This window comes from Lytechinus variegatus, chromosome 9 (assembly GCF_018143015.1).
Source record: "Lytechinus variegatus isolate NC3 chromosome 9, Lvar_3.0, whole genome shotgun sequence".
Taxonomy (NCBI): domain Eukaryota; kingdom Metazoa; phylum Echinodermata; class Echinoidea; order Temnopleuroida; family Toxopneustidae; genus Lytechinus; species Lytechinus variegatus.
Window position 1 is genome coordinate 13,004,975 of NC_054748.1, and position 19,240 is coordinate 13,024,214.

Genomic DNA, 19,240 nt, shown 5'->3' on the forward strand with positions numbered 1-19,240 from the left:
GGAGTACACCTTACTCTGTTTGATTTACATCATACACTACTTGGCCTACACCTTATTCTACTTTATTCCACATGGAGTACACCTTACTGTTTGATTTAAATCATACACTACTTGGCCTACACCTTATTCCACTTGCTGCATGGGCGGGCGGAAATCCCATGGGGACAGGGGGACGTGTCCCCCCTACTCACAATAGTAGGAAAGACACAATATGAAATGTCCCCTCTACTATTTGTGGTCTTTTAGGATGGTATTTTAGGACAAGATGACCTTACTTTTGCGATGATAACCTTGTCAATTTAATTTTCGACGAAATGACCTTAAGTTTTTTTTGCTTGTCAAATTTTCCAGCCCTTTGTCCCCCTACCTCTTGGGAGAGATTTCCGCCCCTGACTTGGTGTATAATACCATACACTACTTGGTCTACACCTTATTCCACTTGGTGTATACCTTACTCCACTTGGTCTACACCTAATTCTATTTTAGTCTGCACCAAATTCTACATAGTCAACACTTATTCCACTTGGTCTCATTCTGCATGGTTTAATGTTATTTCATGAACAACCAATTTTCCTACTAACCATTTGGCCTTTTTGCACGTTTTTACCAGTAAGGCCGCTACGTGAATCCTGTGTTTAAAAAATACCCCACCAGCTTATAACACAGGAACCCCATTGCCCTGCGTGTTATGTCAATGGGAGGTCAGGTGGGGAATCTGAAACCCCAATTTCAGATTTTGGGAGAGCTTCAATTCTCTCGTTTAAACTGGGGTGGGGTTCATTTGACTGCTGATAAGGCCTTGCGTGTAAGTCAATGGGAACTCAAGTGGGGTATCGACACCCCATTTTCAGTTTTTGGGGAAAGTTAAGTTTTTCTCGTTTAAACTGGGGTGGGGTCGACTGCAGCTGCTGATAAGAGCTGAACAAACACCGCGCTGGAAACCGCAACATCTCTCTCTCCCTCTGCCTGGCCGTATGAAGGTCACTTCTCCTTGGGGGGAAGGTGGATTATCTGGGAGAGTGTGTGGTTGTTACTTAAGGATTACCATTCCTGCTGATATTGGGAGGGGGGGGGGGGCAGTGAGAGAAGCTTGGAATTTGAAATTGGGGTGTCAGAGGAGATCTGTTTTTAAACACAAATTTTCGTAATGGCTATACACATTTTTGGTTTTTCAAACATCTAGTCAATTAAACACCATCTACTCAGTTAAACACCATCCACTCAGTTAAACACCATCTACTCAGTTTAACACCATCTACTCAGTTAAACATCATCCACTCAGTTTAACACCATCTAGTCAGTTAAACACCATCCACTCAGTTAAACACCATCCACTCAGTTAAACACCATCCACTCAGTTAAACACCATCCACTCAGTTAAACACCATCCACTCAGTTTAACACCATCTAGTCAGTTTAACACCATCTAGTCTTTATGAGTAAGATGCCCTGTTGTGAACCAGTATTCATTTGATGAAAGCAAAGACTGAGAAGTTAGCTCAAATGTATTTCCTCAACTCTTCTCTTACTAACATCCTTCCACTCTAAATTGCCTTGTCTTGAGTTGATTGGCCAGCATGTCAATAGTAATGGGTGTTATTAAACTTTTATTCATCATTCAACTAATATTACGAAAATATCTTGCACTCAGTCAATATAGTCATTGATGTGCGCTATGTTTATTGCAATAAAAAGCTAAAAAAATAAAATGTTCTGTCTAGCCTTACACAGACAACAAAAAACGGTCACATGCAGAAAAGCTTAGACATTATCATAAATAACTCATAAAAATGATTATTATTGATATCATTAATAATTCAATCATTTAATGGTCATCATTATTACTATTATTATTATTACATAATTGTAAAATATTTGCTGGCACTATCAAATATTTTATTCAAATTATTATCAATATCATTGAGAAGATTATTATTTATATGTTTATCAGTGTCATCAAGAGAATTTTTATCAAATCATCATAATAATTATTAAATTTGTTTCTAACTAACAATAACTTTTATCACTATTATGAATACTACTATCATTAAAATATGGAATACTCACGAAAGCATGGCTTTTGTTGCTTGATTTTGTCTGAAGCTTTGAAGGAACATACAGCAGACACAGCCAACTATTATGATTACAAATCCAAATACTCCAAGTGCAATACCAATTATGGCTCCAACAGACAACTCTGAATTACCAGTATCTATAAAATAGAAAAGAATTAATTTATTTATTTCAAAAACAAGATAAAAGGAAGAAAATTGCCATCCAGCTGTAAATTTGATGTACATGAAATACCCAAAATTAAACAACATATAAAAATATGTCAAATCTCTAATTCCTGTTAATGGGTTTTCCCCCTATTTACTTGAAATAAACCTTTCATGATAATGTGTGGCCCACTATTGGCATACTGCAATTGATGCATTATCTTGCAAATTTGTAGAATTAATTGCACCGCAACATCTGCTTCAATGCTGTGTAAAATAAAAACTTTGTGAAGCAAACAAAGCAAAAATCTGCCTCTGGGGCGCATTTCAAAAAGACTTGTTATGATAACAAATGCACATGTTTAAGATCATCCAACCAAATAAAGTGATTTCAGTAGCCTAATAATTGTTATCGTAAATTTGTTATAATAAGTTTTATGACATGGGCCCCAGATATTTTCATACTGGTGATCACATAGGAGACAAAATTATATTCTAAAAAAAAAGAAAGAAATTGAAATTGAAGATACCAACATCGACATATTAAATCATAGAAAATGTGAATCATTAACGCAACAGTACACCACCATCAATGTTATAAAATTGAAATTTATATAAAAATATCAATAATTATAATATATAGTAGGCCTATATTCAATTTTGTTTTTATATAATTGTTTATCTTTTGGAAAAATACATGTTTTTGTATTTTGTAGCTTTTCTAAAAATTAAATCCATATTTTACTCCAAAATGCTAGGTTTCATCTCAAATTTTCACTTTTCAAAAATAAAGACATATCTCCATTTAAAGCATCTTATCAGATCATTTCATAACAAAATTAATATTAAGGAATACTTTTCTTCAATGCCCAACAAAATTTGTACATGATGTAGCAAATTTGTCATTGCAGATGTCACTAAATACAAATGTGATCTAAGTTAACCTAGACTAGAATCTAGGATTGACCTTGAACTCATTCCTAATAAAACACACCATTCAACTCATTCCTATAAAAACAACTCAATTTGTATAAAACATACCATTTTGGCATAGATCTCCATTGAAACCAGCCAGGCAATCACATGGGTCTCCTGAAGTAATACAAGATCCTCCATTCTGACAATTCGTCTGATCACATTGAACTATTCAGGTAAAAAAAAAATCAATTTATGCCTGTCACAAAACTAACAAATTATTTTCAGAAAATAATGACTGTAAAATTTCAAATTCTTCTATCATCAACCCTGTTTTGTTTTAACATCTAAGGTTGTGGTTAAGCCGGTCTAGATCTAGATAGCCAAAAATGATATCAATGTTCTCAAATTTGAGATTTCATTCATCAGCACATTACACAATTAAACATAATTATCCTTGAATAAGAAATGAATAATACTCAGCATCTTTTTTTTATCATGCAGGAAAAGAGCAGAGTAAAGATGATAAATGTAAAACATAAGCAAAAATTTCAACAGTTTATGCTTACCCTTAGCACAGGCACAATGTAGACCATATACATTAAAAATATATGACTAAAGAAAGAAGAACACCTCAATGATCGAAAATGGAGGTGTATCAGGTGGAACATAAAAAAGATCAATAAGCAAAGTAGGTTGAGTTTTGGAGCTAAATCATGTCACTATTTGTTAATGATCTTTTATAAAATGATATAACCTTCCACCCCTACACAATCAATGTAAATGATCTGCCAAAATCAAAACATAATTCATCTACATTACAGAGGAAATAATTGATCACATTAAGAGTGTATTGTTTATATGCAAGCAAGGACCATCTGCAAGAATCTTCAACCATGAAGGAGGCAGATGTAACCTGATGAAGAAGTTGTAATATTTGCACCATCCGCAAAGATTTGCTTAATAAAATCCTACTGTATCATATAACTGCAACATTTGGCAAACATAGCTGTATTACACAGCATCATAAGCATTTAAGAGGAAGCAAGATACTGACCCCATTCAAATACAAAACCATAATATCCATCAAATTGGCACAATACTTTTTTCTATTTTCTCCCACAGCTGGTATGTGAACAGGTAGTTTTAAAACTGTCTTATGCCGTTTTCATACTGAAGACGAAGTGGAGTTACTCCGGAGTAACTACGGATTGAGTTGATACACTAATACTGCGGACCGACATTATACACCCCCTTTCAATCTGTCAAGCTCTGTAGTGGTGTATCTGCAGTCGTTTCCGTGGTTTCCAAGCAAGTTCGCGCCATGTATGGTGCGCGAAATCTCCCCATGCGGAAATGAAGTTATGCGCAAGATAGGTGATGCCACACTTCCAGTGAGGACTAACTCTGTATGTAACCCTCTTCTCGATGTGGGCGGAGTACTCCGCTTTAAATCCAAATCCAATTTTTTTCAAAAATTTTAATATTGCCCTCCAAAGTGGAGTAACTCTTTCTGAACTCCGGAGTAACTTCCACTTCGGCTGTCAGCATGAAAGTGGCTTTATGGGCATGTATCAAAATGTGAAGGGGTAAGTGTAATTTCACTGCAATCCACTGACACACATGAAGGAACAAAACTACTCCACGTGATCACTACAAATTTATCATTAAAAGGGCGATTCAATATGTGTCATACGGGACATTTTGACAATTTTTTCTCTCTTAGCTGAATGCTTGAGCAATAAAATTTTCTTTTTTATGTCAATGATAAAGTTATAGAGTGTAGTCAGGTGACAAACTTCCAAGTAGTACTTTATTATTACCACAACACAAATTAAAATTCCAAGTATGTTTGGACAGCAAGTTGAAAAATGGTTGGGCAGACCTGAAAAGAAAATAAATTTGCAAGGTTTTTTATCTTTATGGAAAATAACTCTTCTTCATAAAAACCACCCAATACAACATTCAAAATATGTATTTCAAAGAAGGATGAATTCAATAATTATCAGTGAAAGGAATTGTATCTCAGTTTGTTACAATTTATATCAATATTATATATTTTTCAAAATATGGAAATAAAGAGAAATACAATGATTGTAATCGCCAATTTGAAGAGCAAAATAAATAGTAAATTTGATCTTGTGAAAGCTGTATGGCTTAAATGTATTGTTTAACTTTGGGAGCAGCCGATTTAAAAATTCTCAAACCAAGATGAAACATGTGTACAAGTGCATGTATTAGAACTAATAAACCCTGAAAACAGCCATTATTGAGAATGAAAAGCTAAAACTACAAGGCAAACCCCGATTTTGTAAATAAGCGTCTTATAGATGCCTAAATAGTACACATAAGTGTATGGGATGAAATTAAGATGGTGTTTCCGGTCACTTTATATTTCAATTTTTGAAGCACTTAATAATCATTTTCGAACGCAATTTTTTCTGGGCTTCATTTTTGGAACATATCACAGACACAGGTGACAAGTGTGACCTTCTAGCTCAGATTTTTTAAAAGTCAACCAAATTTTAACCAATCACTTTAAAGAGGACACATGTACACTTACCATTAGCATTAAAGGATCCTTCTAGAGTAATACCATTAAATGATGCTAGTAGAGAGTTGGTAGACAGTGTTGGTACTTCCAACGCAAGATCATCAGCTAAGGTTTGGGTTGCAGCGGCAATTGTAAGGTCAAGGACACCAATAATACTACCTTGGCTGAATCCAACCACTTCACAACTTGGAAGGCCAATTGACAATAATGCACTTACATAGTTTGTGAACTGACAAATAAACAAAAATGAAGAAAATAAGCATCTGAGTATGTTTAAAACAAAACAGATAGTTGCATTGTGGAATTATTTTTTATACTGTAGAAAAATTCTTTCAAATCAGAGTCAATATCATTATATTATAGATACTGAGTTACATGTATAAAGCTAGTCCTGACATCACACATTGTGAAATAATGAAAATGAAATTTGAGTATTCTAAAAATGCTGAGTCCGCAGATGTGTGTTTATCACTGCTGGGAAGCCAACAATTCATAGTCCCCATTCTAATCTCTAACTTAATAATGCACTAAATCTGCGGTTTGACTATGTATGGTCAGTGCTAGGTTAGAGATGATGATTTATAGAGCATATTTGACACTCAATCCATTGAAAATGATAGGACAATGATAGCTGGAATTGTATTCTTCACACATGCAGCACAAAGAGCAATGCAGTAGGCATATGAAATACAAATAAGCTTAGAAGAGCATGGCTTCCATAAATTTAACAAAAACATGGCTTTTCAAAAGATATCAGCCAAAATCTATTGTATAATAGATATAATCTATTGAGGGTATTATACACTTGGTGAATGCTATCCTTGTAATTAAGAGTGCTCGATGTCTGTGATGAGGCAGAGCATGAAATAAAATAAATAAAGTTACACAGATAACGTGTGGTTCATCAGTACTTTATTGAGCCCCCCTTCAAGTTGAGGTACAGCAACAATCTCCTATCCTTCCGACATGAGAGGTATCAACACAGCATGGAGCTATCAAAATTCATCTGGGATCTAAAACGGCATGATACACCCTACACCATCAAGTGGTCGATTGCCCTCCGTGCGCATCCTTACACCAACGAGTCTAAGAGGTGTGACCTGTGCTTATCTGAGAAGATGCTCATAATGAACGCTGACAAGCAATCACTCTTAAATAAGAGACCGGAACTCATTTCTAAATGCCGTCATCAGAATAAGTTCTACTTGTGCAACTTCAAGAAAGAATTTTCGTAATCGCTTTGCATCTTCTTGCCAAACCCAGTTTCACGGTCTTACTGGTGCATTGTCGCTTCATGCCCCCCCCCCCCCCGCGCTCTCTCTCTCTTCCTCTCTTCTCTCCCTCTTTCTTTTTCTTTCTCTTTCTTTCTCTCTCTAATGCTCTTTCTGTCTCTCTCTCTTTCTTCTCAGTGGAACCATCCCAGCGCGCTAAATTACCATGGTAGCTTGCGCGCTCTACGCGCTTTTTCAGTGAATTGTTAACGTTCAAATGGTATTAAATTGCCACTAGCCTTTATTGTTGCCTGAAGATCGCATCTGCGTGAAACTCCGAGTAGCAAATCAATAAAGTACTGATGAACCACACATCTGTGTAACTTTATTTATTTTATATATATATATATTCACTTCACACTTAACTTTACTGTCAACAACACTATACTTACGGACCCTACGGTAACTATATATTCTATACTTCGTTACATATTGACTTACCATTTACCTTGCATGTATAATTGATTTTTTCATGGACTATAATTACTTATCTCCGTTATATATTACATTGCATTGTATTTACCATTGTTATTAGTAGGCCTATATTTTGTATTTTATATATTGGTTTAGATCCTGATGAAGGGCATATGCCCGAAAGCTTGATGAAGACGGGTATTGACCTTGCTACGGCCCTCTCCATACTACTGATCTCAAATATATATATATATTATATATACAAAATACCCTCAATGGTTCAATGGTATGTATTATATCTAAAATACTCTCAATGGTATGTATTATATATAAACTATCCTTAATGGTATGCATTATATATAAGATACCCTCAATGGTATGTATTTTATATAAGATACCCTAAAAGGTATGTATAAACTATGTTTACTTCCAGGATGTAGATACTTACAATGAAACAGTAAGAAGTATCATATTCCATGAATAAGGCTGACGATCTATTTGTTAAGTCCGCAGTGAAGGTAAGAGGAAGACCGTTTAGACGTACTCCTGTTAGCCGAATCCTTACCGAACTTGTAGCAAGGGATGATGAGATAGCTATAGACACAGAAAGAAAGAAATTGAGATATTGTTTTAATATCTATTGTATATAGAGCAACATTCCTTTATATTGGTTGTCAATCATACTACATATACTACACATTAACAATGGTACCTTTTAGCATAAATCTAGCAAAACAAAAATTACATAAATCACTTCTTTTAGCATTAATGGGATGGTCCGGGTTGAAAGAATTTATAGCTTAATAAATATAGCAGAATTCACTGAGCAAAATGCCAAAACTTTCGTCAAAATTGGATAACAAATAACAAAGTTATTAAATTTTAAGTTTAGCAATAATTTGTGAAAAAAGTCGTAAAAAATATTCATTAGGAGGGCTGATGATGTGACATCCCCACTTGTTCTTTTGTATTTTATTATATGAAATTAGGTTTATTCAAATTTTTTACTCCTGAGAACTAGAAAAATTGGATTGACAACTGACTTAGTGCATTGGATATCTTTTGCTGCAACTTATTTCATTATAAGAGAGACATATAATTGAAATAAGTATAACATAATGAAAAAAATATGATTTTATGTAATAAAAACGGAAAGTGGGGATGTGACATCATCAGCCCACTAATGAATATTCATGATGACTGTTTTCACAAAGTATTGCTAAACTTTAGACTTTATTAACTTTATTATTTGTTATACGATTTTGATGAAATTTTCGGCATTTTGCTCAGTGAGTTCTACTCTATGTATTAAGGTATAAATATTTTCAGCCCGGACCATCTCTTTAATCCTGGCTTTGTTATCTGAAATCGTCATATAACTTACCTAAGTTACTAGGCATAACAAAACCCGAAAAAAAAGGGGCCAGAAATGAATTTTCAGTTAACTTTCCCTTATGAAAAAGAAGAATCTAGCAATTTATTTTCCATTTTCCAACCTCTTATAAATTTCTGACATCATTTGCAATCAGAGTGAATAAAATTTAAAGGGAAAGTTTATAGAAAAGTTGCAATTTTTCAGAATATGAATCTTAACTTTGCATGGGAATATGGTCCTTGGTCAACAGATTTCATTGAAGCTTGAAACATTTCTTGTTTTTCTGTCTTTGCTGAGATATCTATATGAAAAGATGCTATTGTATTATTATAGGGAGATAGAGCTAGGTATTCCATAAAACAATCAATCAATTAGTTTGTGAAACCTTCACTTTCCCCAATTCTTGCACCATTTCAAAAACGTCTAATGCAATAATTTAAAAACATCTATTCATATGAACTAGAAATTAGAAAAAAATCATTTTAGAAATATCCTCTCTCTCTCTCTCTCTATATATATATACATACATACACACATACATAAACACATACATACATACTTACACACATACATACATAAACCGTATGAGTAAAAAAAAAAATTCACAAATCCCCATTTTAAGGAAAAAAATATGTCATAAACACATAATCATTATATATCGCCTGAAAGAGAATCTTCAGCCAAATAATTTGATACAATACATATGTATATATATATAGAAAGAGAGAGAGAGATATATACACACACAATGCATCCCACAAAAACAAACCGAGATTTATCAATGATTTATCATAACATAATCATGAATACAATAGACAAATGACCTACCATTTTACAGCTTAGAATCTCCTCTACTATCTGGAATATTACTTGGTTTATTTTTCATGAGTAAGCAAAACAATTTGAAGAGGGGATACTAAAAAGTCACTTGGCTGGCTATATTTGGGTTTCAAAAAGGAAACCACATTTTTGATATCTGCTCTTTAATTTGATATCTCAATTACACAAAATGAAAAGCAAGGTTCTGGTTATTTGAAATAATGCTTAAAATTGAATAATTTCATCAAATAGAGAGGTTTTACTGGCTAGGAATTAAGACTCACTCGACACTCAGTGTTGTTGACAATTAGCAATGCATTAAGTCTTTTGTTAACCATGCGATAGCTTCTGAGGGAAACCGGTGAAAACATGTTTATTTAATGAAATTATGGAAATACAAGCATTGTTTAGAAGGAACAAAACTTTTCTACTTCTTGACCATTTTCTGTGATTAAGGTATCAAATAGAAGAACAGATATTGAACTTTTTAGGCATGTGAATTTCTTTTTGAAATTCAGATACCCCCTGCCAAATGAGTTTTTGGTATCCTTTCTTCAAATTGTTTTTGCTCACTCATGCATGAATGAGAAATAATGTAAGTAATTTAAGACTCTAAGCTTTACAATGATAGGTCATTTGTCTATTGTATTTATGAATAATTTAAGATAATTCATCGCTAAATCTCGGTTTTGTATTCTGTGGGATGCACTGTATATATATCCATACATATATCTAGCATCTAAAACAAAATGAAAATGAGAAATATCAGTGATTTACCATAAGATTATAAAAAATACTATAGAAAAATTACTGTAAAGCTTAGAGCCTCCACCTTCATTTGGTATAACTCAGATTTGTCATTTATGCATGAGCAAGCTCAAACTATTAACGAGACAGATCTCGTTTATATCTTCATCACTTTCTGTGATAGAGGAATGTGATTTTCTATTTGAAATTCACATACTACCACAAAAAGTGACTTTTTGGTGTCATTTATTCAAATTACAATTGTTCACTCTTGCAGATTTGGTTAATCATCTCAAATATACCATACAAGAGATGAGACTCCAAGTTTTACAATGATTTCTATGACTTATGTTTATGATTAAGTTATGATTAATCACAGCAAATTCATGGTTTCATTTTTTGTGGTACACATTACTATTATACTCAAATCAAATCAAACTCTGTAATCAAATCTAGAGTTTTTCTATTGGGCTTACTCCCAGTCGACCAATATCTACTTTGTTACAATTAAAGTCTTCATGATTTTCAATCCAAATCAATGCATCTTGGCAAAGTCTTTGATTACTCCAGGCATTATTATTCTAATGATATATTAGCATGGTAAACATTATTGTCATATATAATATAAAGACTTACCAGTGCAAGAATCTGTATTTGTCAATGTAAAACCCATATTGCATACACATGTGTAGGAGCCAGCAAGATTAACACATCTCCCATTGGTACACAGACTAGAATCAACACACTCGTCAACATCTGGGGGAAGTCAATATGTTGAAATATAGGTTATGACACTAAAACTTATTTTAATAATAGTATTTGAACATGTACAGTATATTAACAATCATCAGAACACTCAGAGTATTCATTGGACAGTTATCTTTTCCTTCTTTCTTTTAAGGGTATTTTTCAGAAATAATTTTGTCATATAAAACAACATTAATGCATATAATCATGAAAACATAAAATCTTTTCCAAGAATACTCTCTGTTTGTGTCTAATTTAATACATTGAATATGACAAATGTATAAATTTTGTATATCTTTGTTTATGTTATTACTAAAACATTAAAGGGGGAAATCATAGCGTCTTATCTATTCAGGATTAAAAGACAGGGCATGATTTCTCATGTACCAAAGCTGTCATTCTCAAAAAAGAAAAGGTAATATCACAATGTCCACTTCTGCATACAAGAAATATGCTAGCATTTAGTTGACTTGGAAAAAGCTATAAAACCCTTGCAAAAAATAAATGTTAAACAAGCAGAAATAAATAAGCCTTTACCTGTTTGACAAGTAATTCCAGTAAATGCAGTAGGACAGGAACATGTGAAGGAATTGAGACCATCAGTACAATTTCCTCCATTTTCACAGGGGTTAGGTGAACAATCATTGATATCTGGAAAATATTTCATAACACAAATGATAAGTGAATTTAACTGACAGACGGCTGCTATGAGCAATCCTATAACTTCATTGGCTCAGAGCAAATTTGTCATTGAAAATCACTGATATAATGCTCAACAAAACTCTCCAGTTGGGTAGATCTTTGATTAAAAGAATAAATTTCAAAGTAAATACATGGGTGGATGAGTTGATTAATGGATGGAAGTAAAAATAAATGAATACAGATGTGATTAAATGTGAACAGGCAAATGTTTTTATTTCAGAAAATTGTAAGAAAGAAGGCGAGATACCCCAAAACTTTTGGTGATTGCCCATATGACTTCTAGATCACGGTATTATTGGTTGTTCAAATTGTTTAATCACAACTATTTGTAATTGGGCAATTCCAAGCAAAAGTGGATGTTTTCCAAAATTTGTATTGGCTCTATTTCAAATCTGGATCAAATTTTTATATCGAAACTCATATGAGATTTCCTAAATACAAAAGGGGAGCACAATTACCCCCAATTTTTTTTTCTTACGCATCTCCTTATAGGAGAATTGGAACCACACAAGAAATTCTATACATGGGACTACATATATTGTTTTTACTTAATTTCAATTTAACAGAAAACTATTGCTTGTTTTGTGAAATTTTCTTTTGGATAATTTGAGGGTCATCATTTTACATCATATCAAACAAAAATTTTATGTTGTTTTTTGAGTGGATATTTCTCATGTCGCTCCGTAACCGTCACTCCGTAACCAGGAATGGGTTTACATTTTAAGTTGTAATTAAAGAAACAATTCACAATTTTTTAATGTAATGCAGCATATTAAAGGCAGAACATAGAATCCAATCAATAAATCAAAATTATGACAGCAATTCAAGATTCACAGAGTTTGAGCATTATGTTTTCTCCTCAAATATGCATGTCCATTTTGCATCACTCCGTAACCATGATTATGAATATTCATCTCTCATTAATTCAGTGGATCAAAATAATGAATTCTATTATTTTGGAAAGTGGGTTTCATCAACTGCTGTCAGGTACCATTTCCTTGTAAATAACTATTCTAAAGCTATGGTCAACATTTGAATTGAGACGGTTATCCAATCGTGACACAATAAAAAAAACTATATGATGTCATGTTTAGGAATGTAACGTTAGTTAATACTGAATTAATTTCAATTTGTTGTAGTCCAATCCAATTGTATTTTGCTTCCCTTTCTTGTTTTGAGAGGGAAGTAGGTTGTACTTACTTATCTCACACATATCACCAATATAACCAGTAACACATGAACATTGGCCAGTGTTTGCATTTGCACATGATCCGCCATTCTGACATGCATTGGAACCACATACCTCTGAAGAGAGACAAAAATATTGATTACTTAGGATGTGAATGGACTAATTTACAGACATACCAGATTTGAAAGCTAGATACATGCAGATGAAATGAACATCAATTAAAAGGTTTTAAATGATCATAACACAATATACAATGCTGATAAAATGGTTTAATTACTCAACACTCCAGTGCAGCTTTAAGCCATAAACACCACAGCTTTTATCTTGAGACTACAGCTCACAGCACAGAGGGAGGGGGGGGGGGGTTGGTGGAGGGGACTGCATCCCATTTAATATATTGGCCACTTACTTAACATTAGTAATGAAAATCTGTTACATTCAGCTTAAAGTTAAAGTAATGTTTTTTATTGGTATTCAAGATCTCCAGGGGAATGGGGGGGGGGTCAACGTTGACCAACCTGTTTCACATGTGTCATCAGTAAAACCAGTAGTACAATTACATGAGAAGGAATTCACACCATCAACGCAAACCCCATTCAAACATGGATCAGGAGAACAGTCATCAATATCTGCATGGATTCACAAAAATATACAAAAAGGTGACATATGACACAAAATACAGAACCTGATCTTCAAAAAGCTCCACATTCTTCAATACAGAGGGACATACTTCATAACAATTATTTAAGGTTTAATGACAGGAGCAAATTCTAACAATTCAACAAACTTAAAAACACATATTTTCCTTCATAAATCTGTTTCTTCCTTTATGCTTACGTATACCTGCATTCTCATTCATGTATGTTGCTTATTGTATTATCCACGCACCAACAATATACGTCATAAAAAAAATCTGGGTGCTTACATTATAATGGTAAAGTGCAGAGCCTAGACCCTTATATCAACATATCGATTCTTAATATCACCATTATCATGATTTTTGCTCTAGATATCTGATTTGGATAATTATAAAATATTGACTGGCAATTCTTTTGGGGAGCATCAAATATATTACTACTAATAATAATAAACAGTTCTTGTTTAGCGCATATCACATGAATACTCTCTCTATTAATTGAATATTATTACCCCAGCTGTAGCTTGGCAGCCGTAATTACTAAGATTGCAGTGCACACACATTTCAAGGAATAAATTCCTGCCAGGTACCCATTCACCTCAACTGGGTTGAGTGCAGCACAATGCGGATAAATATCTTGCATGCGCTTTAATTTCTTATATTGTGCTTAAAAGACCTATATTGCCCTCATCAAAAACTCTGGCCAATATGATTCTTTTGCTGGTAATATATTTAATGTTTGCTTCAAGGCCAGTCAATATTATATAAATATTCCAGATGTTGCACAATTGTAGTGACCATTAACCCATCTATTGTTTATTTCTAAAGTTATGAATTTTGCATTTGAAAAAAAATATGATTGGATCCTTTTTAGATGGGGGCATCAACTCACAGTTAAGAGGACTTACATGTTCAGACCATAACATACTGTATGAACAAGAATTGATATTTCTAGCCTTTCAAAAGTACACTATAAAACAACCAAGATAATTATGGTTTTTAATACTTGTAATTCCCATTTATTTACTCACTAATTGTTTTTAAGACAAAGGAGAGGGTACTTACTATTCTCACACATAGTACCATTGAAACCAGTAACACAATCACATTGTTCAGGGGTTGTACATGTGCCACCATTCTGACAGCTAATTGTGCCACAGGTCACTGCAAACAAAAAAAGAGAGAAATTATCTGTAATTTGGATTAAAAATATAGAAAACATTGTCATAGGCAATGCATTTAAATATAGGACCACCATTCACCATGCACTTTCTATGTATTTGACCTCACCCTATTCACTTTGATGGTCTCTATATAATCATTGTTCTGAAATTTGAATTGGAAATTCCTAAAATCACATTAATTAAATCATTGCAATAAAAAGTACTAGGGATTATTCCACGTCCTTCACATGTAATTCGATTATCACAATTACAGTGAATATCCTGTTGAAATAAATGAAATGATTTGGGCTAGTGGAACATCCTCACTTTTGTTTATCTTCTATATCAACTATAAGCAACTGGTCTAATTCTTTGATCTCCTAAGACCACAGCAACTAAACCAACTAGGTGTACTATCAATGTAGTCTCATTATATTTGGTCCCAGTATAATTTGGTTTAATTTTCAGAGATGTAGTCAATGCCAGCCTTGAGGCCACATTTTGGCTGCTTTGGTCTAGGTGTCATCCTGAGTCACATGTACAAAGTCTGTAGAAGGTTTTCTATAACGGCCTTTACTGCTTCCATGCTATTAAACTGTTTAATTCCCTGATGGTCTTAACTGAATGTAGATCAACAAGAACTTGGCTTAGACTAATAGTAGGATAAGACATAGCTGGTGTAGACCACGTTTTCTGGTCTTTCTTACCATCTGTACAGGTATCCCCACTGAACCCTGAAGCACAGGAACAAGTGAAACTATTCAATCCATCAGTACAGGTACCTCCATTGGCACAAGGATTAGGAGAACAATCATCTATGTCTGATATGAGTGAAACAAAGTTTAACGATTTCTAGTAATCTTGACAGGAGGTGATTCCATGCCATATTTGATATGTAATTGTGAATTTAATTGTACTTCTTTGAATTGTCAATAATCCAACTGTCATGGTTGCAATGAATAAATAAACCCAATAAATATTTTTGTGATAACTTTTTTCTTAATTAAGTAGAAACTCTAGAACATTGTTTTTCATCATCATGTGCATATTTTAAGATTTTTTTAAGAGGTTAAACTTTCATGCAGAATGATTCACGGATCATTAACAGTACCTCTGATCAGAATATAGGGGGTGTTTAATGGATCATTAACAGTACCTCTGATCAGAATATAGGGGGAGGGTGTTTAATGGATCATTAGCAGTATCTCTGATCAGAATATAGGGGGAGGGTGTTTAATGGATCATTAGCAGTATCTCTGACCAGTGTTTAATGGATCATTAGCAGTACCTCTGATCAGAATATAGGGGAAGGCTGTTTAATGGATCATTAGCAGTACCTCTGATCAGAATATAGGGGAAGGCTGTTTAATGGATCATTAGCAGTACCTCTGATCAGAATATAGGGGGGGGGGGGTGTTTAATGGATCATTTATAGCATCTCTGACCAGTGTTAAATGGATCATTAGCAGTACCTCTGATCAGTGTTAAATGGATCATTAGCAGTACCTCTGATCAGAATATAAATGACTTAGTATATCATTGATCATCTTGTTAGTGATTTTCAATGACAATTTGTAGTGATTTGATCAGATGCATAGATATCAGTGGCTTACAACCAAGCAATTTTTAATGAAATGTTACCCTGACTTAAGAAAACATTAAATACATGACACAAACATTTTGAGTACATAAATGTAAGAAATCATAATCAACATGAAATGTGACATAGGCTGTTTGTAGGCCTATTTCATGTACTCAATCTAAAAAGTGGAATGAATTGCATTAAAAGTAATGAACATCAATCATGTTAATACATCTCATCACAGAGAAAAATCTAAATATGCAGTTGGTAAGAATAGGAATCCTTTTTCAATTTTGAATCAGATATTCACTTTTGAAAAAAAAATTGCTTTACAATGTAATCATCATCATTACTTAATTCATCAAATTTAATTAATTAAAAAAAATCAAATTCATCAATTTCATTGATATGGAGTTTCTTTGATCTTGACAAAGTGATATTTTGTTCTTACTCACCTAGTTCTCAACACAAGATCATCTTGCAAATTACAAAAACTGAAGACAAATGACTGTAATAAACATTTTCACAGATAAATAATAACTGAAACCAGAGTTAAAATACACAATTACATACCATTGCATGTACTGCCATTAAACATAAAACCACTGTCACAGCTACATGTATAGGATCCATTGTTATTAGTACAGCTTCCATTTACACAAGGATTATTTCCGGCACACTCATCAATATCTAGAACCAAAACATGAAAATACCAATAACCATTTAATTTCCTTTTAATTCCCCCAATATTTCTTGTCACTACAGTCAGTAAGTCAACATTGAAATCTGTTTTAAGTAGCATTGAACTGGGGAGGGGTAGATTCAACTAAATATATGGTTTATTAAAAAGACATGTCTTGCTTTAAATAATGAATTGCACATGTTTTTAAAATACACCAATTTCAATATCTACTGTACAAAATACATTTACAATTAAATCATTCTTATAAAAAAAATTGCATAGAAAATTTGATAAATACAATCCTGAATATAATCATTGGATTTATTTAATCATATAAATCAATGGAAAAGTTCATGTTTGTTCTTGAAAAAATACTTCAAGCAGTTAAAAGAAAATTTGGGAAAACAAAGTTCTGTTTTAGACTAAACTTGTAATTTAATGATTTCCTAAGATCAATTAATTTCACTGGTTGCATGCCATAGTAATGTCATAGTTAATAAGAATTAATGTTTAAGGGAGAATTTGATAACTTGACTAGCTTCTTTATTCAATAAAATAATAGAAACATTATTTCTAAGAAAGAGAAAAGTATAAACAATTATCTCTGACTGGGATATCATAGCAAACATCAGAGGTCACCATGGTTACCCTGTCATTGTAAACTACCATGACATCCTTCATTTTGATTCAAAGCTGAGCACTGTTACCATGGTAATCGTCATTATGGCAAATATACAATTTACAGCTGTGAGTCTTGTGAAATGGACAGAGACATAGTTTTGAGGGAATTTGATTACTTCTTTGATTTCAGATACTGTCAGTGAAATAAATTTTTATTGCCTTCTAATTTATTTTACGCCTTTACATATAAAGTAGGCATCATGAGCCGCACACAAAAACCTGCCTCTAAGCTTAAGGATGATGCGTCATAAAAAAGTTACATTCATTTTAACACAGTAAATTATGTAAAACTTTAATAATTAATGATGAATTTCACATACATACCATTGCATGTACTTGCATCAAGGCTCAACTCGAAACCACTGTTACAGCTGCATGTATAGGATCCATTGTTATTACTACATGTCCCATTTACACATGGATTATTTACTGCACATTCATCAATGTCTAGAAGAGAGAAACATGGAAATTAAAACAAATTTGAAGGAACCCAATATGTTTGTTATTGCATGCATATTATCACAAATTACATTCTTGAGAAATCAATCAGCAAAAATATTTGTTGAACAAATACGTTTCAGTAAAATAATGCTTGTCCTGTTAAGAACAACTACATGAAAATTTCAATGACTTCCTGCCATAACAATACATGAAGAAAACAAAGGCCCAATTCTGAACAAAATGAAGTACCAAAAAAAAGGATCCAGTGAAAGTTTTATTATTCATCATTGTTTCAAAGAAACAGAACTTGATTATTGCTCTTTCTTTTATCGACAAGTCAATGAAGTTTGAAATGAACAATGAAAATGGAGAAGGACTCTAAGCCTTATACAATAATAGGTCATTCACATAGTAGTTTGTGGTTAAAACAAAATGATGTACATATGTGAGTAGGTTCTGTAAGCAAGTATGGAACTGTTTAACCCACAAGGTACACTCAAGTGTGTTAAGACTTGTTTCCATAGTTACCGCATGCTCCATAGTCCTACTGATGCACAAACAAATCTAGCAAAAAAAATAATTTTTACAACCATACATAAGTAAGAACAGATGCATCACCCATATCTGGTTAATATTCCATGCATTAGTAATTACGAGCGCATGAAAATTCATCGGATGCATGAAAATTCTGATGATGACCTTGGGACTCCTTCAACATATATACCAAACTAGATAATATGTTAGCATATACAAGTACTATACTTAAAATGCTAGCTTAAGATACAGCTTTGCATTGGCTAATGTAGTCAGCGTACTAGCCAACCTCAGACCTCCAGTAGCTCTCTGTGTGTGTGTATGTGTGTATGCCCAGGCCATACAGCTGGCTGCCTGGGACTTGAGTGTCTAGCTTGTTAAGACCGTGCACCAATCCCCCAGGGAAGTAGATTGTATAGACTCCTCAAAAAGTAGGACAATGATAACGCTGGCATTTAACAAGCAAAAAATATAAATTCCTGAGAAAATAATTTGAAGGCCTACTTACAGATGATTTGCACCCTTTACTTGATTACAGTAGACCTAGATCTAGTTCAAATTTTTTTGT

The 19,240-nt window shown here is 33.3% G+C and overlaps 1 protein-coding gene across 1 annotated transcript in view; it reads right to left on the bottom strand.

Annotated features, from left to right (window-relative positions):
- Window positions 1-19,240, bottom strand: part of LOC121421815 (fibrillin-1-like) — a 130,374-nt gene that overhangs the window by 3,407 nt on the left and 107,727 nt on the right. The window contains exons 56-67 of the mRNA XM_041616614.1: window positions 18,022-18,144; window positions 16,908-17,024; window positions 15,460-15,573; window positions 14,655-14,753; window positions 13,471-13,581; window positions 12,964-13,068; window positions 11,599-11,712; window positions 10,951-11,070; window positions 7,822-7,967; window positions 5,698-5,917; window positions 3,261-3,362; window positions 2,068-2,212 (exon numbers count right to left, since the gene is read on the bottom strand). Of these exons, the coding sequence (XP_041472548.1) occupies window positions 2,068-2,212; window positions 3,261-3,362; window positions 5,698-5,917; window positions 7,822-7,967; window positions 10,951-11,070; window positions 11,599-11,712; window positions 12,964-13,068; window positions 13,471-13,581; window positions 14,655-14,753; window positions 15,460-15,573; window positions 16,908-17,024; window positions 18,022-18,144 (1,516 nt within the window). The remainder of the gene's footprint in view (window positions 1-2,067; window positions 2,213-3,260; window positions 3,363-5,697; window positions 5,918-7,821; window positions 7,968-10,950; window positions 11,071-11,598; window positions 11,713-12,963; window positions 13,069-13,470; window positions 13,582-14,654; window positions 14,754-15,459; window positions 15,574-16,907; window positions 17,025-18,021; window positions 18,145-19,240) is intronic.